General features: G+C 25.0%; 1 protein-coding gene and 1 long non-coding RNA gene across 4 annotated transcripts; one reads left to right on the top strand and one right to left on the bottom strand.

Moving 5' to 3' along the window:
* The first annotated feature begins 7,201 nt into the window (after positions 1 to 7,201).
* LOC124913152 (kirola-like) lies at positions 7,202 to 8,304 on the top strand. Its single transcript, XM_047453763.1, has 2 exons — positions 7,202 to 7,397; positions 8,033 to 8,304. The coding sequence occupies exons 1-2, from the start codon at positions 7,202 to 7,204 to the stop codon at positions 8,302 to 8,304; spliced, it is 468 nt and encodes a 155-aa protein (XP_047309719.1).
* Positions 8,305 to 9,606: 1,302 nt separating this feature from the next.
* On the bottom strand, positions 9,607 to 13,209 carry LOC124912536. 3 transcript variants are annotated; one of them, XR_007096683.1, is made up of 7 exons: positions 12,913 to 13,209; positions 11,828 to 11,904; positions 11,517 to 11,624; positions 10,829 to 10,900; positions 10,603 to 10,684; positions 10,158 to 10,263; positions 9,607 to 9,768 (listed from the first exon to the last, which is right to left on the bottom strand). It is a non-coding gene; the product is annotated as an uncharacterized LOC124912536 (long non-coding RNA). The 3 variants fall into 3 exon arrangements; XR_007096685.1 differs by having other exon boundaries at positions 10,599 to 10,684; XR_007096684.1 differs by lacking the exons at positions 9,607 to 9,768; positions 10,158 to 10,263; positions 10,603 to 10,684; positions 10,829 to 10,900 and having other exon boundaries at positions 10,916 to 11,624.
* Positions 13,210 to 24,594: the final 11,385 nt, after the last annotated feature.

The following is a 24,594-nucleotide window of genomic DNA, read 5'->3' on the forward strand; positions in this document are numbered from 1 at the left end:
TAAATAGTTTCTACTTGGGATCTTTAATAAATATATTGTACATATGAGTATTAAGTATTAGATGTTTAATATACAAGTTTTAGTGGGAGTTAGTATTAAATATGTTTAAGATCACACTATATGATAATTCACACTATGCACCCATGTTTGATCTATATCATATGATTGCATTGGCATACATTACTATTGAGGGTTTAATTACAAATTAATGTAACAAGATTCGTTTTAATCATATGTTATATGTCCATATAACTAATGGAGAAGATTGATATAGAAGTATTTAAAAATGATAACAATATTTTGAGATCTTAAAATAATAATATAGAATTGAAAGAAATATATATGACCCAAGTAAGAGATTATTGAAATTAATAAAAACATTTGATTATCATAATAAAGATTAAGCTCAATTAAAAGGATCTATTAATGTTATGAGCTTATTTGAACATTTATAATAAATATAAGGATATATTTGTGTAGAATAAAAAATACCATATAATATTTTGTTGATGTGACAATTAGTAAATGAGTATATTAAGGTTAGGTGCAGAGACAGATCTAGTAATCAATATTGGGGTGGGCTTAAATTTAATGTAAAAAATTATATATATATATATATATATATATATATATATAACAAATAAAATGTTATATTATAATGTTTAAATAAGTTAAGCTCTACGAGATTTTAAAAATAAAACTAATAATTATTAAAAATCTATTTATATCCTTAGCTAAATTTCGTTCAATATATAGTGTCAATAACTTTATTGTAAAATTTCGTTTACACCTTTTTAATTGATGAAAATGTTCGCTAGACAATAGTGTTAAAAATATGCAATATTATAATAAGATAAATCAACATAACATAATTTTTTTATCATCCACTCTCGATTAGTTGTTGACACAACTCGACAAGTGTAAAAACGTTCAAATTCTTCTTAACATCAAGTTTATAATGTACAAATTCATATTTTCAAAACAAAAACAATAATGTCTTAATCTAGGTAATCTTTCGGATAAATTTTGTTGCAAGTTTACAAATATCTCAATATTAAATAAGTCAGAATAAAAGTTTTGTTTAAAAATATTTCTAATGATGTTAAATGATACATTTTTTTATACATTCATCCAAACATATATAAACTCAATTATAATGATTATATACATAATTAAGTTGATAATTATTCAAATTCAAAAGATAAAAATTATGGAAGAAAATTAGGATTATTTTAAGAAATATGAAATTCAACCTCTTTGGGAATTAGAAAAGTAATTGTCTAAAATTTAAATAAAAATAATTAGAGAATGAAGAAATGAAATACTTAAATACAAATGAAAAGGGAAGTAATTTTATAAATAGTGAAGAAGTAGGTATATAAAATACAAGAGAATGGAAGAAATTTATGATGTATGGGGATTTCAGTTTTAATTATATATATAAAAAAAAATTGGGGTGGGCTTAAGCCCACCTCAGCCCTTGTTTGTATTCGTCCATGGTTAGGTGTGTAACTTATATAGATAGTTACTTTGATATGTTATCCTCATTAGATTAAAGGTGGATGTTCGTTCACTCTCAAGAATAATTAAGCCTATCGATAGAGGGTTGAAAAGCTTAAACCCTACCCATATTAGACCTTCTGATTCAGGTCTAAATACATATCAAGAACTGGGAGATCCACGATCGAGAAAAATCCGAAAAATGACTTAATGAACAATTCTTTATTATAGATACATGTATGTTTCTGCAACTACAATTTATCTCAATTTATCAATATATCGTATTAAGATTAGAGACTTAAATAAGAAAAATATATCTAAATTAAAAATTCTAACAAACATAACTCAGCCTAGTGGGCCAAAATATCAAACATTTATAATTTCTTTTAATAAAATATTAAAATTATAAATTTAAAAAATAAAAATTAGATTAAATATTCTAACACATAACTTAGTTTAGTTTAGTAAAGAAAAATATCAAACAATTATGATTTCTTACTTAGACTCAAGTTCCGATCAAAACTCATATAGGTCAATATAAATATAGTAGAATTGATTTTCAAACAAACTAAATCAAAACCATCTCAAACGTGGTTTGTAAATTTTGGTTCATAAATCGATCAAACCAACCAGTTTAGACTGAGATTTGGCAACACGTCATGTTCTGATTTACCAACATATTGGATTTAATACCTCGTGTAGATGCACAATGCATCCGCTAAGAAGATTGAGGCCGAACATAAGCAAGGTCATAAATTAAATTTAATGACAAATTTAAAAATCACATTTTCTCATTAAAAGTGGAATCAATCCCCTGTTGTATGTGGGTATTTATCTAGTATATGATAACAATGCTTTATATAGAATAAATATGCCTTATTATAGATAAATGTATTCTTTAAAAATGGAATCAATCCACTAATATAGTAGGGTTATATATTTTTTTAAATTAATGAAATCCATATTAATAATCTTTTACTTTAACTTATAATATTTTTAATAAAAAAATAAATTAGAGATCTTTAATCTTTTAGCTTAGACTAGACTAGGAAGGCATATTTATTTTAAGCCATCCAAAATATAAATATATATATATATATGTAAAGTAGGAATGTCTCATCACTTATACTTTTTATTTTATTTAATTCACTACTTATTTCTTCAATTTAAAAATTATATATATAAAGTGACGTAGAGACTCACATTGATCTATATGTTTTATGCAAATTGTTTTTCCCACTCACTCTCATATTCTTACCCGGCTTCACTCTTTAATTAATTTAAAAATGACTTATTTATCTCTACCACATTTATATATTTACATTTCTTATTTTATTTATTTTACTTATTTTATTTTATTTAATTATTAAGTTTTTTTATTAAATATAATTAATTAATTTTTAATATTTTTTAAACTTTATTTATTTAATTAAAAATAAAAAATATTATTATTTTTATATTATAATTATTTAAAATGATGCTGAATTTGGAGGAAATATCGATTAGAATTTTTATTTTTATATTTTTATTTATATTGGTGTATTTTTATTAGAATTTTTATTTTTAAATTTTATTTAGTTTAGTGTATTTTTTTTTATGACATGCCTACTTTTTTTCTAAACCAAGTTAAAATATTTAATATTAAGAAATTAAAAGATAAAAAAATCTTAAAGATATATAATTAATTTTAAATATTATATATTAATAATAAAATTATAATAAATTAATTAAAATAAAATAATAATTTTATATAAAATAAATATTTTAAAAAGTTAAATATAAAATATTTTAATAAAAAATATTATTAAAAATATTATGCATAATATATTAGAGATTTTATCTTATTTATTTGTTAAATAATTTTATATATAAAAATAATTGATTTTATAAGTATTTTAAAAAATATATATATAATTAATATAATAAAATATTAAATATTTATATTTTATTAAATTAGTAAAAATTTAAATATTTAATATATTTTAAATAATTATAATATAAAAATAATAATATTTTGTATTTTTAATTAAATAAATAAAGTTAAAAAATATTAAAAGTTAATTAATTAATTATATTTAATAAAAAAACAATAATTAAATAAAATAAAATAAGTAAAATAAATAAAATAAGAAATGTAAATATATAAAGGTGGTAGGGATAAATAAGTCATTTTGGAGTTAATTAAGGAGTGAGAGAGGGGTGGGAATATGGGAGGGGATGGGAAAAGAGGAGTGATAGAGAGAGGGAATTTGGTGAGGGAAGGAATGACTTGGCATCACCGGAAAATATAAAAGTGGGAGGAAAGAGAGAAAAAAAAGAAATTATTTGATTTTTTCAGCGAATAAGATTATGCCAAGTCATTCCCTCACCAAATTCCCTCACAAATTCCCTCACTTATTCCTCGTGGAAAAAACACCTCCCATGTTTTATTCATATTTTTTTTTTTTACTTTTTTTTAAATTCTTTTTAAATTTTTTCCCTCTTTAACTTTAACTCAATTTTTAGTTGTGCCCCTAGTCTAAACTCTTTTCATTTAAATTAAATTTGATAACTATTATTAATGTAGTTTTAAAGTATGAAAAATAATATATATATATATATATATATATATATATATATGATGAATTTTCGATAAGAATTTAAACACACATCGTTGTAACAATTATGTGTTTACACAATTTTGTGAGACGATGTGTTATTAATAAAAAACAGTGACAATAGCACAATAAAAATGAAAATGATAAAACTAAATAATTTTGTTGGTAACAAATGAAAATATTAACATAACAAAAATTAAAGAAGCATATAATTTATTAAGTAATGTCATTTTAATAAACTATTATTATATATTAATTGAATAAAAAAACAAAAACAAAAAATTATATGTTAAAAGTAATAATTTTGAGGAATTATAAATTAAAATATCATTTTAAAACACAAGAAATAATATTTTTAAAACTAAACATAGGCTTCTCTTTGGGTTTTTAAAAAAAGAGAAAATTAATTTTTCAATCGATCAATTCTAAACAATTATATCACTCATTTCATTAATCAAAATACTAAAATATCTTCTATTTTAAATATTATTTTTTTATTTTATTCATATATAATAATACTTTTTTAAGTCTTTTACCAAAATGATTATCATTTTTTCAAAATTATCACCGAGAATTATTTTTTTCTCTCATTTTTTTAAAAACTCCAATCCGAACAATGCCTTAATTAGAAAAACATGAATACATTATTTCTCAATTTGTTTTTATTAAGATTTAGACTTAATTTCAACTGAAGACCGACATGTATTTTCAAACATATTCAAGACATTGATTAATTAGACTTACTTTCAACTGAGGACCGACATCTATTTAATTTTTGTATTTTTGTATTTTTGCTACTTATGTTGATAACCATATTTGTACCTAACCAATCAAGACTTAAAAGCCAATATGGGAGGAGGCTATAACCCACTCGATAATAAAATCTCGCATTATATTATATTATATTTTTGAGAAAATATAATATATTGTATTATATAATATTATATTACATTATATGGGGACAAAGTTTTAAATTAGCACCTAATATTTGTACCTTTTCTTTATTACATATACATTCCACCATTCTCTTGAATTTTTTTCAAGTTGATCAAAGAGTTAATTTTATTATAATAAAAAATATTTGAACATTTAATTTAGTTAGTTTTCATCCAATTGTATCGGATTTAAATTATAAAAAATTTAGTTAATTAATTTATTTATTTTTTAAATGGATAAAACGTATGAAATCTTATTTTTATCGTGATATTTTAGTTTCGAATTACTTTTTAAGATTTTAAATAAAATGATATTTAAAAATGTTTTCGACATTTTCTTAAATTAAGTATTGCTTTCGAAATTAAGTATTGCTTTTGAAATTGAGTATTATTTTTGAAATTTACGTATTTTATTTTTAACGTAATATATTATTTTTGAATTATTTTATTATTATATAAAATTTATAGCGTTTAATTAGTTGACTCATCGATTGAACTAGTAACCTAATAACTCAATCCCTTCACCGGATTGAACTAATAACCCAATTATTCAATCCCTTCACCGGGTTGACAAGAGCTACGAATTTCAAAACTTTGAAGTTAAGTGACACATTATTATTATTATTATTATTATTATTATTATTATTATTATTATAGAAAGCATATATTTATTTGAGAAGGTCAGTCTATCATTCTTTAAATTTGATATTATAATGGTTTTACTAAGAATTAAAATTAAAATATTTGATTTATTAAGTAAAATTTATTCATGTTATTCAAATAAATTAATTGTTTTACATAATATTTTTATAGATGATTTCAATTAAATTATTATCTAATTAAAATTTTAAATTATTATTTATTTAAAAAAATTATTATATATTATTATTTTAAAAATCAAATAATTTAAAAATAATTCAGTTTTTAATAATATTATTTCAAACTAGATTATTTTAAAATAAACTTAGTTTTCTTAATAAGTAGTAGTTTAATTGACAAAAAATAATTTGTAAGATATAAAAATATTAAGTGTTTAATTCTCATTTATAATGTTGTATTAATTAATTAATATAATAATATTTTAGATTTCTAAATTATTTATTTTATGTAATGAACAAATATAAATCATTTAGAAAAATAAAACAAAAACCCTTTGATATAAAATGAATATGGATGAAGATATTTATCTAATTAATAATCATATTTATTAGAATTGTTAAAAAAAATATTATAATTATCTCAAATTATTGTATTCTAGATTATTATTACTTAATTGATTTAATTAAATATTTATTTAGTAAATATTATTCTAAATAAAATTAGTTATAAATTAAAAGTACTGTTAATTTTGTTACAAAAATAGAAATAAAATAATTATACAAAAAAATATTCAAAATTATTATTAAATTAATAATTATAAATAAAATATATATACAAATTATTTTATTATTTATGTTTTTTTTAAGTATAATTTTAAAATAATGTTTATTTTATAATAAAATTATTGAGTTAACTCATTAATGACTCAGGTAATAAAAGAGTATTTTACATTATTTATTATTTAATTTTAACGCATTTACAGTTTATGTAAAAATTATCTAAGCGAAAAGTTGCAGTAGTTTCTAAGTTAAACTAAAATTAATTCATAAATATAACATATATTATCAAATTTGTATATTTAACTAACTATTTTTTCTTGGCAATAAAAATGGTGAAATGTGACAATAAATTAGCATGTTCATCTAAAACTATCTTTATTATATTTTACAGATGTCCTTGTCCCCAGCATGCATGACTGGTTAGGAAAATTGCAGTTGGATTTACTCCAATATTATTTTCATTTTTTAACTTAGGCCTTTTTTTTTTTTTTTTAATCTAATCTAAAATCATCACTTCTCAACAATCACATCACTCATTTCATTAATTAAAACACTAAAATACCCTCTATTTTAAATTTTTTTTTTTTATTTATCAAAAATAATTATCACCTCCTCAAGATCATCATCAATCATTACCTTTTTCCTTCTCTAAGTTTTTTCAAAAACTCCAATCCAAACAAAGCCTTAGAAAAAAAAATATTAAACTCTATAAATAGTCCCTCATAACCCATTGGAATGAATCAACTAAAACAACTTCTCTCTATATCATCATCTAATATTATTGATCATAATGGCAAATACTAATTTAAAGAAGCTGGTGAATCAAGTGGAGATCAAATCGGACGGTGATGTATTTCATGAAATTTTCAGGCAGAGGCCTCATCACATCTCCACCATGTCTCCTTCATTGATCCAAAACGTTGATATTCACGATGGTCATGATTGGGGAACTGTTGGATCTATCATCTACTGGAATTTCACTCACGGTATTAGTTTTATTATTTTTGTCATATAAATCATGTTCGAATTGGAATGATAAAAAGTTGGGTTATAGTAAAAATCTTAAAAGCTATTAATATATATTGAAAAATTAATTGTTTTAAAGAAAAAACAAAGGTATATTAATATTTTGAATGAGATAAATAATTGAAAAAATAAATAAATTGTTTAAAAGAATAAGCTCGAGATGATAACCAAGCCCCACACAAGTTTTAAGGGTGCGGTTAGCTAAGAGTCAAGTTGGTTGGAGCTCGGCCTAGTTAGGACCGGGCATCGATCGGGTGAGGCTACATAGGCATTTCCAGATTAACCTAATGTCAACCTCTCTGGACACTCAAAAAAATAAGCATCTAACCAACTTTAATATATTTATTTTTTATTTAAAATTACAATACAACTATTATCTGTTTTCATCCCTAAATTAAAGAATATTTCAATACTAAAAGAAAAACACTTATAGTTAATAAGAGTAAGTAAATATATATATATATAATTGTGGTCATTTTATTTATATCGTTCCATACATAACCGAAAATAGAAAAGATTTTCCAAGGGTATCCAGTCCCTAGAGTGTAACTTATGATTTCTCAATGATTACAACAAATTGTTTGGTTTTTGGAAGATGGTAAGGGGAAGGTGGCAAAGGAAATAATAAGAGAAATAGACGAGGAGAAGAAATTAGTGAAGTATGAAGTTCTAGAGGGTGATATAAAAGAACATTACAAAACATTTTTCGTCACTGTTCATGTGGACACTGAAGGAGAGAACAATCTTGTTACATGGACATTTGAATATGAGAAAATGAATGTGGATGTAGAGGATCCCACATCCCTCATGGATTTCTGCATTGCTGTGTCGAAAGATATTGAGACTCATCATCTTATGGCCAATTAAATAATTAATAAGATGGTAAGAATCAATGGAGTGTATGGACATGGTTGTGTCTTATTGTGTGTGGTTAAATCGTTATCATATATAAATAAGCTATTAAATAAATTGGAAAGGAGGTCTATCATGTTGTAAAAAATGATGTTTGTGATCAATAATAAAGGTTTTGAATCTGAAATCATGTTTGAAAAATGATGTTTGTGATCATTTCATTGTCTATTTTATTGGATAATAAAGGTTTTAAAAACCTGAAATCATGGGGCTTGTTTTTGATTTATTGAATCATTGATTACTTAATTATCAAATGATTTATATCATGTGTGATTATTGGTAGGTGTGAATAATTAATATGTATTGACTATTAGGCTGAAATTTTGGATCTATTGAAATATAGCTTGAAGTTATTTGGTTGGATTTATTTTTAAAAAAATGTTGAGTGATGTTAATCTTGAAGAAGAGTTAGTTTTTTTTTAAGTAAAAAGATTTAATGGTGTGTTTAATAGCTATAAAATTAAAAATATAATTGAAATTGAAGGGTGTAATTTCAATTCATAGATTTGATAGATTAGCTCAGTTTAAGAATTGAAATTCTAATTTCAATTATGTGATTTTATAATTCTAAATTTCACTATTTTTAATTCAAAATTGTAATTCGAATAATCTATTTTCTATGTTTTCAATAAAAATATCTTATTATTTTTATTATTTACAATATTAATACGTTCAACTGATAATTATTTTTAAAATTTAGAAAGTTAAAACCTATATTTTTTCTAATTTAGGAAGTTAGCATGTAAAACAAATATTTCTTTTTGAAGTTAGGAAATTAAAATGTCGAACAAATTTGTTTTTTTTGTAATGAGAATCGAATTCTAGATAAAAACTCTTTAACACTTAAATTATCCTAATAGCTTGTGTCAAACTAATATCTTAATAATATGTCACTACAACAAAAAGGATTTTCGGCGACGCTTAAAAAGACTTCTACCAACCCTTAAAAGCGTCGCCAAAAAGATCACCGACCCTTATTCTTGCGTCGCCAAAAACAGGGTGGGCGTAAGTTTTAACAACGCTTATTTAAGCGTCGGTAAAATCATTTAAGCGTCGCCAAAAGTCTTTTTATTTTTTAACAATTTTATTTTATATTTTTATTATTTTAAATTAAAAATAACATTTAAAATATCATTTTTTTACTCATTATTAACATTTTAAATAATACAAAATAAATATAATTCATCTCCATAATATTATCTCTTAAAATCATATTAATAGTTAAATAAATTTTTTTTAAATAAAAGACAAATTTCGTATACTAAAATAATTATATAAAAATATAAAAACAACCATTACTCCATTAAAATTTTAATAAATCCCACTTTTAGGGCACCAACTCCACCACACCTCTAAACACAATTAGACCTGATATTTGATCAACAACATGTAATTAGATTTTGCCATGTGGTTTATTTCCTGCAATGAGATTCAAAGAAAAAACATTTCATTGCTCTTGACAACATAAACAAACAATAAATACAAAGTAAATTTTCTTTAACTAAATGAGAAAAACAAAGTAAATTTACTTTAACTTGAGAAAAAAAAGATGTCAAACACGTCACTCCTTTTCTTAAATACTCTCAACAAAGTGTTTGAAGAATTTTTCACACCAATGTAGTCCAAAAGAGAATCCAGCAATTGAGATAAGTAAATCTCTATAACTTACTCAATCTTCACACATATAAAGCAATAAATCTTAATTAGGATAATTAAATCTGCAACTCAACATATGATATAACCTTTTGGCAGCATTAATAATTGGTAAGGAAAGAGATTTACTCAATTAAAGCTAATGCAATGCTAACCTGCATAAGTATCTCTAACACCAATCCAAGTAAAGTATCTCTAACACCAATCCAAGTAAAGCCCGTCTTTCATGTTCCAATGGAAGTTGTATGTTGTTATATTTTTCTATTGAAATTGAAAGCAGAGGAAATAAAACTCAGCAGTTCCACTTATAAGTATCAACATCTATAATTGGTATCAAGAACTCTCTTGGGACCATACTTTGTTAGAAGACCTTTTAATAGTGAATACATAAACTTTCTTTCATTGAAATTAATAAGAAAAAAATTATAAGAATTATAAATTTAACAGATAAGTTCACATAAAGCTAGTTATAGACCTATATGAACAACAACATTTTTAATCATTGATTATTCTACTGCAGATCTGAGCTCATTTAAGCATCCTAAATGACTGAAAACAGTATCAAATGGACAAGAAATACAAATGCATTAGATTACCAACTTTGATGATTTAGAAGTTTTGAAAACTTAATCTCAGGAAGAAGGGATCCCTTGCTAAGAGTTGGACGCTCATAAGGAGCAACCTGAAAGCCAGAAAAGGTCCATCATCACAAGTACCAATAGTGATGACCAAAATGAAAGAAACCAAAATCAAATCATCATCACTCCAATAACAAATTAACAATATACATGAAAAAGACAACAGATGCAAGGAAAGTCATACATACCGCTTCTTTAAAAATAATTGCAAGTTCACCTTGCTTAACACCCTGCTTTTAGAACTCTCTAACAGTATAACCCTACAATAATAATACAATATTGCATCAATTCATTTTGGTGGGTTAGCAAAAAATATGGTGGAAATAAGAAAGTTTTCAGTCATATGAAGCCAAAATGTGCAATATGTTTGACATCAGTTGGAAGCCCAATTTCAGTCTCTCGTTCCTCCTTCATAACTACAACACAAATATTGATATATGATATCACCTGAGCATAACATAATTAAGGTATACAATGGATTCAATATCTTCGTCCTATATCAAACTTAATTAGAGTACGATAATATCGAAATTGTGCAACTTAAACCAGTGTTGCCGCCTAGGATGACGTATTTGAAGCTTTTCTCCGCCATTGATTCACTGCTCGTTGGTTGATTTATCGATTCAGATAAGAAAACAAACTGAAAATGCAGCTCAACATAGCTTTTCAATTTTATTGTAATTCTGTTATAAATGGAATGCATAATAAACATGAAAATCACCATAGCGTGGATTTGCAAAGGCTTGTTCGATCTTGGGTTATTTAAATAACCAACGATTATTTCAAAATAACCTTGTTGGGAGTATATATGTTATTGTAAATTAGGATATATTTATATTAGATAATCTGACATTAATTATTGACTAAATTTAGTACCTGATATTAGCCAAGATGTATGAGTTTTGCATCAAAAAACTCTTCTGACATGTATGCACTATGTTCTTTTTCTCCTGCTACATTATGAAACCCTTGGGCATGCCTTACCTGTTGTATACAATATATAATAATTAACCAACCAAATGGCATGTTTTCAGATTGCAAAAAACATAATAAACTGGATATAATTTATACTTATTATTTCAGGTCCTGAAGACATGTCCTAATGTCTCACACTGCTTGAAGAGTAAGATGATTTTATATCTCTTATGACAGGCTTAGCAAAATAACTCATAAATTGAACATCTTACAAGTTATTAACTCTGCACTCTTTGTTGGATAGCTCTTGTCAGCTTCGGAGAGGTAACAGCCGAACAAAAATTGAAAGCTGCAGAGTTTGGTTTGTCAGTGCACTCTTGGGATGATTTTCTGCAGTTGGTGAGTTTCTATTTTATATGTTCAAATCCATATTAGTACTTCCTCAATTGAGAGAGTTGTAGAGAATCAGGGATATCTAAATTTTAGGTAGGCATATCTTTTGGTTATTGGTTATTGTTGATGATGTTAATAAAGATAGTATGAGCCAATATATTGGCAATTGATTAATGATATGACAATACTAAAGTGTTAGAAATTTAGAATTATTCACTTGGATCTGGTTCACAGATAAAGTAAAAATTTCATGGGTAACTGGTCAATTGGATCTTATACGGTAGACATTTGAAGGTTGAACGAATTTCGGTGGTGTATCCCAACCAATACAAATTTCATATCAAATATATTTAGTTTTGTATACAAAAATTCATTAGCAAGTTTTGAGTCATCCATATCCATTCAGATACCAAAGTTCTTAACAAATAAAATGAGATGTTAACTCCACTAACTAGGTGAACTGTTTTATAACAATGTTTTATAACGATGAAGTGAGTATATATTAGTTATACTGACAGTATCATCTATGTCTGCAACTTAACAGAAATTGTCCATCACAACAACAACAAAAACTCAAACATATCTTAAGAATTATCAGTGCACGGGTTAATAAAACTCCTCTGCCTCTCTGTTTTAATTTTAATTTGATTGAATTGAACTGTATACTACTATTTTAAAACAGCTCTCACTTGACCTAGATTTTGAGCTAAAGATAAGAATTATGGTAGAATTTGAATCTTCTAGTCTGCTTTCAGATCTAAGAACAATACAAATAATATAAGTTCAAGTCTAATATAGCTTAATCAATCAATATTAGCAAGTTATGCAGATCAGGGCGATCAAATCAAACAAGGACGAAACTATGATCTGGAAGCTGATAAATACATGAAGAATAGGAGATTGACATGTAAAATGAATCGTTTAAATGATATAGCAGTGGAAAATAGAGAAATAGAGAGATTACCGGAGAAGAGAATGCATAGGAGAAGTTAGCAGCAGGATAAAAATGATGCAAATTTACAAAGAGAAGGATTTTCTGCTTTCGATAAGCACCAACTTTATGAATCCACCCGTCGTTCTGCAATTTAGCTTTCGAAGCTCTTTATCCAGATCCTTAGTCATACCTTGAATCTCTCCCTCTCCAACTATATGACCTAGAATGAGAAACAAATGAAAAAAGAAAAGGGAAGCTAAGATGAGGCGGCGAAAGCGATAACAGGAAAGGGACCGTGAGGGAGAGCTTCCAAACGCACAAATTGCTGCCTGTTTAAACCCTAAAAAAAACTTCAGCCCCTTGGGAACACTTGGTCTTATAAAATTTAAAAAATAACTGTCAATTAAATTAATTACTCAATTTTAATATATTATTTAATATATAAGTTTTTGTTTCTTTTTATATTACTTAATTTGGTGAACGTAAATGAGTTAAAATCTATTTTAAAATTAATTTTAATATTATTTGTTTTAGGAAAATTCCAAATTTATATAATATATATTTAGTTAATATTTTTACATATAAATAATTAAATAAAATTAATTTTAAATTTGAATCATATAAATACAAAATTAAATATATATATATATATATATATATATATTATTTTCATATATAATTAATAATTAAACTAATTTATTGAGTTAAAAAATAAATAATTTAAATTATATAAAAGTTATCCTATATAATAAAGGTCGGCAAAATCCAACTTTTGTTTAACTTTTGCCAACGCTTAATATGCGTTGGCAATGATGTGTCGTAGAAAGCATGTTTTGTTGTAGTGTGTAATATTATATTCAAATTATTGTAATTTTTAGACCATTATCTTAATAGCCGTTCATTATAATATTTTTTAAACATAAAAATTAGAATTTAATTAGAATTTAATTTTTTTGTAAACATAATTATAATTTAATGTTAATTATTATAGAATTAAAATAAAATTTTATTGCTAATTTTAATTGCACCTATTGAAACGGACTGAAAAATATTAATATATAGTGGTAAAATAATTTTTAAATAAAAAATATTTTACTATCTACATTAATAAATTGAATGATTTAATTAATAAGATAATGGGTAGAATAATATTTGATTACGGCGTACTTTAAAAAGAAAACGAAAAAGAAAAAGAAAGAAAAGAACAATATCTGAACAAAGCTTAGTTAGTTATTTATTTTAGATATTTATTTTAGATTTACAATTGATTTGATATATATCAATCTGAGATTAATGATGCCTAACATTTTAAAATGGCATGAATTCACTAGGAAAAAAAATAATTTTTAAGGAAAACAAAATCCCTTGAAAAAAGAGAAAATATGTTCGGTGATAGTGTTCACCGAAGAAGATAAATGTTTTTTCAGCGTCTCGGTGATACGACTATCGGTGAAAGAAAAAAAAGTATATACGAAAGCATTTGTAACTCTCAGAGATAAATTATCAACTAGAGCAATGAAAGGCTCTTGAATAAAATGTTTAATTATTAACGAGAGCTTTAGCTCTGCTCTTAGAGAAAGTGTTAAATAATTATCAAGAGCAGAAGCCTTTATGAGTTTTTTTTATAGAACGATTGTAAATCGAATATTACTTATTCAAACCAAAATAATTTCAGACAGAAAATTATACAAAAATTAAAAATACCAAATTTCATATACCAATAAACCAAAATCTCAATAATCCAAAAATACAATCATCTAATAAACTTAAATCTCAATTCATAAAATAATACAATGATTCAATAAACCAAAATCCCAATCATCTAATATACTGGTCAAAGTATAAAAAGATAAAAGAAACTCTAAATAATATATCATATACCAGACTAATCCGGAGGTGGAAGCGGAGGATATCTCGCCATAAATGCCGTCAACTGGTTCTGGATTCTTTTCTTTGTCTTTCCAGTTGTATTTCCATTTGTCTTTGTGTCTCAAGAGCTTGTCTTTTTTTTCTCAAGTGCTTCTCTTTGTGACTCAAGTACTAGAGACTCCAACTGTTCTATTTTCGAAGCCTCCTCTAGTAATTCAGTATGCAATTGCTCGTACTCTTGCTCCTTTCGTTGCGATTGGCTTCTACCCCGCAAATATCCTTTAAATTGGGTGGCGCCTCACCCCAGATTCCATTCCAATGACCCTCATGTGCCTTTGTCATCCAAAAACGTTCTTGGTCAGCTCATAATCGGACATATCGGGATTTCTTTCGAGCGTCTAACGCGTCGCATCCTACAAAATGAGACAAAAGTTGATTAGTTAATTATGACATTAATAAGTAGTTGAAATATGAAGTACACTTACAATTTTCTCCTGTATATGGGGATCCACCACAGTAGAGTCATCACTTGTTGCTTTTTTAATGTGTGTCTTGTAGAAAAGGTCAATGTGTGATGGCGCCTTACCCGTAGTCCTCTCTTGTGAAGATTAAATATTAATGTTAATTATCAAAATATAGTAAACATATTATTGACTCTCGAATAAATTCACTTATCATTTTTGCTGTCACCTGAGAGAATGACACGTTCCCCGCATGATGTGTCATTCGAAGATTCTTTCTATTTTTTTAATTATGCTCTCTTATTATCTATTTTTGTAAATATCAATTAATACTTAGTTATATTATAATTAAGGATGCATAAAGTTTAGAATTTAAAGATTTACCCGAAAATCCTCTCGGAGAAAGTGATTATCTAAAATGTAATTCCAATCATCTTCTGTATATTCATCTGGAATGTGTGCTCTGATAGCTTATACATCCCCATCATGAGTTTTAACATGATTTCGGTTGATATCACATCGAAACTTATCCCAAGACACCATAATATGTTCCATTATCTGTTTCCGATAATACTCGACAGGTTCCGGCATTGCCTCAAAACGATTCTACACAAACACAAAATTAAGTTATTCATTAATTATTATTATTATTATGTATTAGAGAATAAAATAAGATATTAACACTTACCGTTATCGACTTCCAAAGATGCTCTACGTCGGTGGGCTCAAGTCTGGCCAATGTAGAAGACGATGCGCTGTCACAGTGGGGTCCCAAACCACAATCCCAATATGTCTAGCATGTTGTGTTATTGTCACAACACACCTTCCCATTTAGCATGAATTTTATTGTTATTTTTTGACCCGGGGTCAACTTCGAGAGGGTAGTGTTCTTATTTATGCCCCGACCCTTTCTCTTTGATGTAGATCCTGCAAAAGTATTAAACAACATTAGTAATTAAATTTTTATGTATTCAAAGAATTATAACATATACATGCAGGTTGATAGAATGATGTCGTCGTCATCTCAACTTCTGATAACGTCGGATCTACATTGTCGGGTATGTCATCTGGCTCATTAGAGCCACCCGCCTCGAGGAGATCAATTTTCCTCTTGAGATCATCGAGCTACCCAAACACGCCTCCTCTATAAGTTGATTGCTTCTACTTAGGTTCCATCTTCCATGTTCAAAAAAAAGATGTTACATAATTTTAACTAATTAAATTAAAATAAAATATAATGAAACCTTAATTAGATGTTCGAATAACGTGGGTTTATTGTCGTCACAATTTTCAACCCGGCCTTGATGTCATATTTGAAACGTAAAACACTTATTTTGCTTGACTTGTTAAGATAAACGGTTTATAATTCTGATTTAAAGTGTGGTTCACATTAAGACTTATAAAACCATGTTTGTCTATTTTTATTTTCCGATCTCTTGAATGGATATCAAACCATTTACATTTAAAAAAAACACTCGTCTTCCACTAAAGTATTTGACTTCTATAATGTTCGTCACATCTCCAAAGTAGGACAATGTTTTGGTATCATTGTTACCCAATACAACAACACCATTGTTTTGAGTTGTTAAGCCTTCATCGTGTCTCTCAATGTTTAATTTGTATCCATAAATTCGACACCACACGAATCTCTTTGCATAGCAAGTAGGACCACTTCCTACTATTCCTAAATCTTCATAAAAATTTTCTCTAAGTTGAGAAACTTAATAAGAGATTAGCAAGATTAGCCTTGATAATGTAGTGAAATAAAATTATACAACAATTGTAATTCACTCTCCTTATTTTTTTGCAAATTTATTTCAAAGTTTTGAGGAAAATAAACAGTTCCCGAAGAAGATGATCAGTTGTTTCTTCATTCCCTTCACACAGCAGACATCTTGAATCCGTAATTTTCATGTACTTCCTGACCCGATCTCTCGTGTTTAGCCTTTCTAGAAATGAAAGCCATAGGATGAATTGGTATCTCGGGATAATCTTTAACCTCTGAACAGTTCTTTAATATGTATGAATGAGCCCTCTCTCGATCACCCGATTCGTATTTGTAACTAATTCTCTTTGATAACTCTTCCAAGCATTTAAATATAGATAGGGTTGAATCTCGCATCAAAATACACGGGGATCTTGATCTTCCAAATATCGCATCAAAGTACACGGGGATCATGATCTTCCAAATATTTTACACATAAGCTAATACTTTCATTCAACATATAACTCTCACTAATTGAACCCTTGAGAAAAGTTTTATTTCTAAGATAACTCTTCAATGTACCCATGTACTGCTCAATAGGGTACATCTATCGATAGTGTATGGGTCCTCCAAGTAAAGCTTCGAACGCCAGATGTACGGGCAAATGAACCATTATGTCGAAAAAAGATGATAGAAATATCTTTTCGAGATTGCATAGTGTTATAACAATATCAAGTTGAAGTTGGTCCAAGTCACGTTTATTCAACGACTAACAACATAATAACTGGAAAAACTTCGATAGATTCACAACTACATCGTAGACATCTTCCATAATTAAGTCATGTGTCGTTAGAGGAAGAAGATATTCTAATATAATATGACAATTGTGACTCTTTAAACTCTGAATCTTCTTTTCATTCAAGTCACACAACCTGTAATGTTAGAACAGAATCCTTCCGGCATCTTCAATTTTTTTCAAAAATTCACATAATTTTTTCTTTTGACTAGGAGAAAGTATGTATGGTGCAGCGGGACATTGGAGAATTCCATCGACCTCAACAGAATGTAATGAGTGTCTTATGCCCGTCAATTGTAAGTGTTTATGAACCTTTAGTCCATCATTGTAGAAACATATTTTTCTTATTAATTACAGAAATAGTAAAGTCTAGATGCCCAAAGATTTCAGATGTTGATCTTTACCGGATGAATGACTACTCGTGTACTTAATTCAACCATTTCATATTATGTTACCATTTACCTAGTTTGCTGATAATAGAGATTAATGATTGCCTCTTCAGATAATAAAACATCACATTATTTGTTATAAAATGGTTTTAAAAAATGTTTAAAAAATCATATTCTCAACTTAAAGCAATGTTCATGGATGTTCTTGATGATAAGTAAATTTAGAATATATAGACACAACACCATAGACTACATGCAAGTCGGACGGGAGGTGGTGTTTCCAGTGACGAACGGAAGTCAACGCGTAAGAACCTACCCTTGAGGAGAGAACATACATTGAAGAGGAGCTCAACTGCAATATTTGATATCTGCTACTAATCCAGCAGCAAACTGTCTGTACAAATCAAATATAATTTCAATATCCAGAAAAGAATATATAATTGGTACCAAAGCATCTAACTTTTGCTCAATTTGGAGTTTGTTACAATTAAATGTTTTAAAGATCTGATTTTTTTTACCCAAATTTATTTAATATTGATAAATTGTCTTAAATAACATTACATATTTCAATTATACATTCTGTTTTTAAATATGAATGTTTTATTACTTAATATGAAAGTGTAAATAATGTTAAAGATATAAAACCTATATTAAAATAGTAGTAATATATATTTTAGGGTGTTAATTAAATATATATATTGATAAATTAATATCTAAATAATATCTAATAAGTGAAATAATAATGTATAAATATCATTATTCTAGTCAAACCTGTTTTTTAATTGTATTCCTTAATTTCTTAAGGTGATGGATGATGATTCAAGACTTAGAAGTGTTCTATTCATCATTCTCTTGCAACAATTCATTTTGATTCATAATCATGTACAAGTTCATAGTACTGTCATCCATTTTGTAAACATTATATTAAGCATGAAAAATGTTTTTTTTATAATTTTTTTTTGGATACTATTATTAAATAAATTACCTCACCAAGGTGGCCCGACGGAAAGAGTTGACTTTATAGAACAAAATGTCACGGGTTCAATTTTCACTGAAAAATCTTTCAATAAAAGTGAGGGAAAATGAAACTCGCTTACTAAGCCACGAAGGAATAAAAGTGAGGAAAAATGAAACTCGCTTACTAACACACGAAGGAATTGATCTAAGATTGTGGGATGTTTCTCCTTAATTTAAAAGGATGAAACTAAATAATTTTTTTTTTGTTATTTAAGAAAAATAAAAATTGAATGAACACAAATTTAAGTTTGTACATTCTATTTATTTCTAAACTATGTGAGTGAATAAAGATGTAAAATATTAAATAACATATTGAAAACTCTTATGTGACAACGAATTCAAGGGAGCAGGCTCATGATTTAAAATTTATTGAAGTTAAAGTTAAAGATAAATATATAATTGTTGTTGTCCATTTTTAATGTAAATTCGTCTAATTTCATTAGGTTGATTATTAGAATGTCATGACATATAATTATTCAATCTAGGATATCGTTTAAAAATATTTTTACTAAACTCAATTCTTTAAGTTTTAAAAAAATATATATATATAATTTTTTATCTGAAATGACTGTATTTGTTTTAATCTTCTTAGATAATTTTTACTGTATTTTTATTTGAAATGACGGTAATTATTAACTTAAAAAAGATTAAATATTATTTTTACTCTTTTATCTCCAAACCTTAACATCAATAGAGTAAGACCTTCCATTTTAGGACTACAAATTATAAGGATATAGTGAGAGAATAAATTTCAAAATTTAAAATTAGGCAGGCTATTAATGATCGGGTTAGACTAAGAATATTTTTTAATTATGAATAAATGGTTAGAATTATCATAATCAGGAGGGAGCATGGATTAGGGTGGGCTCCGGTCCAACCTAAATTAAAATAATTTTTAAATTAGAGTGGGTTTCAGTCCCCAATTAAATAAAAAAAAAAAATAAGGCAAAGTGAATAAACAACTATTACTCTTCCTTTTTAAACATTTATCCATTTGATATCAAATTATTATATTATATAATATAATATATTATATTCTATAATATATTATGTTATATTATAGTTTCCTTATATTACTAATGTAACTCTAATATAAATATCTTTACTATATTGAATAAAGATGTATACAATTATTTTTTTCCTCTTAAACATCTAACACATTCATCAAATCTTCCGAACATATGATCGATGATTGTTATCAGAGGAGAGGAAGTGGATTCAATTATATTAGGTGTGTTTTATTTAAATTTTGTTAGGGTTATAATGAAACTATCAACTATGGAAGCTAAAATAAAAACTATTAATTTTATATGTTTGAATTTATTAATTTATTATATCAATTACAGAAAAAAAAATGGAGCATAGAAAGTTAAATCCGATGTGCAAGTTGGAGTCAGCCCCAGGTAATTTTTCATTCTGGCTCCGCCCCTGATCATAGTTAAATCATAATATAATGTGTGATAAATTAAAATTTTAATACGATTGAAGCGTATTTTAATTCATCTTCTGAATCTTAAAATAAAAATGATCTTTAATCTCTTTTTTCCTTAGACTTTAATTTTTCTTTAGATAGAATGGTTTTTTCAATTTGATGAAACCTTAATAGTTTCTCTCTCTGTCCAGGGGATACAAAAGAGAATTGTCTATAGAATTGTCTGTACAAATGAGAACAAATTATCGTTATAAAATAACCAATAACCAATATTAAGTTAGTTATTATAGTTTGGTCATTTCTAATTTAACCCTTCATAAAATTAGAAATGTTATTTAAGTATCCTCACTTTGTATTCATGATAAATATACTAATAAGTTATAAACTTAATTTTACATTATGTCACATTATTTTGGCTTATATTAAAGGACATTTACACAATTATTTATTATACTTGTGACCCCATAAATTAAATGTTTATCATTACAAGTATTTATGCAAATCCGTCAATTAATTATCCGCCTTTAGGTCAAATGATATAATCACATGAATTACACAATACTATCATTCAAAATTATCTTGAATTAATTTTAATAAACATTTTTATTTTGGTGATTATTTATATCAATCAATACAATCCAAATAATAAATAATAATATTATTATATTAATTTGAATTTAAACATATTATTTATATAGAACAAATTAATATATAATTCACCAAAAAAATATATAAATTATTATATTATAAAAAATAAAATTATACCTTAAGCCAAATCTTAATTCTTGAATTTTAAATTTGTAATATCTTATATTAATTAAAAAATAATTTTTTAAAATTTATTTGACCACTCTACAAAAATCCTTATAACCCAATAAATAAGAATTTAAATTTCTCTTTCATTCATTCAAAATTTATTAAAAACATTTACCATAATCTTTTTAATCTCAAAAAAATATATAATCAAACTTTTACTTAATTTACTTAATTTAAAAATATGATTCTTAATTCTCTCCGAATATATATATATTATATTATTATTTATTTCAAGAATATCCATAATTATATTAATAATTACTTAGTCATATAAACAAATTATTTATCAAATAACATTATAAAACATTATATTATCGTCACTCAATTATTTAATTATTTGATAACATGCCTTTAAATTATTATATATATATATATATATCATTTCTAAAATATTCATAAATCTAGGAGTCTTTGTTTAATAGTGAAAATAAAACATATAATAACACTATAGAATTACGAATCTAAATATCCATAAATTTAATATCATAAATCTTTATATTTCGTATTAATTTTATTTGATATTTTCAAAAATCAATAAATAAATAAATAAACAAATAAATATATATATATATATATATATATATATATATATATATATATATATATAATCTGAGTAGCATGCTTTGAAATTATATATAATAATATAAACTCATAAATTAATGTATATATCAATCACTAGAATCTAAATACCGAATTTGAGGATCTCATAATATAATTCAAATATCTTCATATATAATCTTAATTAAAGATAAATATATATTTCTATTTCAAATTTAAAATTTAAAATACATATTCTTAGTAATATTATCAAAATTAATATATTTATTCATAATAATATTAGTGATATGATTTGAAATTGTCAAAATATATATATATATATATATATAAATATATATATATATATTCTCACAACATTAATTAGGACGGCTATAATATCAATTGTTAAAATTATTCTACCAATTGATAAAATTATCCTAATTAAATCCTAATATAATGTGAGAAATTAGAATGAAAATTATTTTTAATTTCATGTTTCTTTAGACTTTACACTTTAGACTTTTTTTTAGATGTAATGATACTTCGTCATTCTATGTGTTGATGAGACGCAAAAAAGATTTGCTTGCCTGTACCATTACCATTATTTAGTTATTATAGTTTTGTCATTTCTAATTTAACCTTTAATAAAATTAGAAATGTCACCTAAGTATTATCACTTTATATTAATGATAATACACTTATAAATCATAAACTTAATTTCACATTAAACATTAAATTACATTATTTTGACTTATATTAAAGATGAAATTTACATAATTACTTATTATACTGATTACTCATAAATTTTGAGAAAATTAATTTTAAAAAATCTATATATATCTAATGACGTCTTAATTTGAAATGTTTGAGGTGTAAATCACGTTCTTTCCAAAATGATCTTCCTCATCATAGTTATTTTATTTTCTTTTATATATATATATATATATATATATATATATATATATATATATATATTTATTTATTTATTTTTATTAATTATTTTAAAATTAGACCTAATAATTCTCATCTAAAATATTATATATTAATTAAATTTAACATCAAATATTAATTATAAAAAACTACTAAGAATAATAAGAGTTTCAGTTATCATATTATATTAATTATAAAAAAAAGATATCTATATTAAATATGAAAATATGCAAGAATAAAAAAAATTTCGGTTATCATATTATGATTATCTATTAATTTAATTTAACATTAAATAATGATTATATCAACGTATATAACTACAATTAAACCACTATATTAAATCAACCCGACTTTTCATCTTTTTCTCCACCCAAATATTTTTTTTCTAAAAATAATCTTAATTTGAAGAGAGAATAGATATATCTCTCCATATGACTCATAATATTCTCAATTTCTCTATCAATATCATGCTTTTAATAATTAAATTTGCATTATGTTATGTTTCAACAATTTGTTATTCATCGTTTTGCATTTTTTTCAAGAATTTGATCGTTTTCAGGAAGCTACAAGTCATCGGTCTTCAAGTGTGTTATCTCTATATCGACTCTTAATCTTCTCAATTTCTCTATCAATATAATGTTTTAAATAATTGAATTTGTATTATGTTATGTTTCAACAATATGTTGTTCACTGTTTTGCATTTTTTCTAAGGAATTTGATTGTTTCAGGCAGTTGCAACAATGTACGTCATACGCATTTCATCGATCTTCTTTTGAATCTGATCGTTTTAGGTAGCTGCAACAACATCCTACGCATTTATCGATCTTCTTTTGAATCCGGTATGGTTAAAGTATGAGTAATGATAAAATTTTATGACTTTTTAATAAAATAAAAATAATTTTTTAAATGCATATGATTTATATATTCTTAACCTAAGATTTTTTACTATTTTTCAAAAAAAAATTGAAATATTATTATTATTTATTATAACGTTTAATTAATTTATTTATTATTCACATTATTTTATAATATTTGTCTTGATTATCCTATTTAATATATTCATATTATATTAATAATAATGTGATTTAGTCTGAATTATCAATATAATTGATAAAATATATTTATCAATTATTTCAAACATAACATGTTAAAATATAAAGTTAAATATATTTTATATTATTAATTCAGACTAAATCACATTATTATTATTAATATAATATGAATATATTAAATAGGATAATCAAGACAAATATTATAAAATAATAAATAAATTAATTAAACGTTATAATAAATAATAATAATATTTCAAAAAAATGAAAAATAAAAAAAAATCAATAATAATATTTCAAAAAAATGAAAAATAAAAAAAAATCAGGCTAAGAATATAGAGATCATATGCATTTAAAAATTTATTTTTATTTTATTAAAAAGTCATAAAATTTTATCATTACTAACCATACCTGATTCTAAATAAGATCGATGAAATGCATAGGATGTTGTTGCATCTTCCTGAAACGATAGGATTCAAAAGAAGATCGATGAAATGCGTATGACGTTGTTGCAGTTGCCTGAAATGATCAAATTCCTTAGAAAAAATGCAAAACAGTGAACAACAGATTGTTGAAACATAACATAATACAAATTCAATTATTGAAAGCATTATATTGATAAAGAAATTGAGAAGATTATAAAGAGATAACACGCTTGAAGACCGGTGATGTTATTATAGTTGCCTGAAACGATCAAATTCCTGGAAAAAA

Source organism: Impatiens glandulifera, chromosome 8 (genome assembly GCF_907164915.1).
Source record: "Impatiens glandulifera chromosome 8, dImpGla2.1, whole genome shotgun sequence".
In the NCBI taxonomy this organism is placed as follows: Eukaryota; Viridiplantae; Streptophyta; class Magnoliopsida; order Ericales; family Balsaminaceae; genus Impatiens; species Impatiens glandulifera.

Coding starts and splice junctions, on each gene's coding strand:
- LOC124913152 (XM_047453763.1), top strand. CDS start 7,202: ATGGCAAATACTAATTTAAAGAAGCTGGTGAATCAAGTGGAGATCAAA. Junction 7,398..8,032: donor CTACTGGAATTTCACTCACG/GTATTAGTTTTA, acceptor GGTTTTTGGAAG/ATGGTAAGGGGAAGGTGGCA.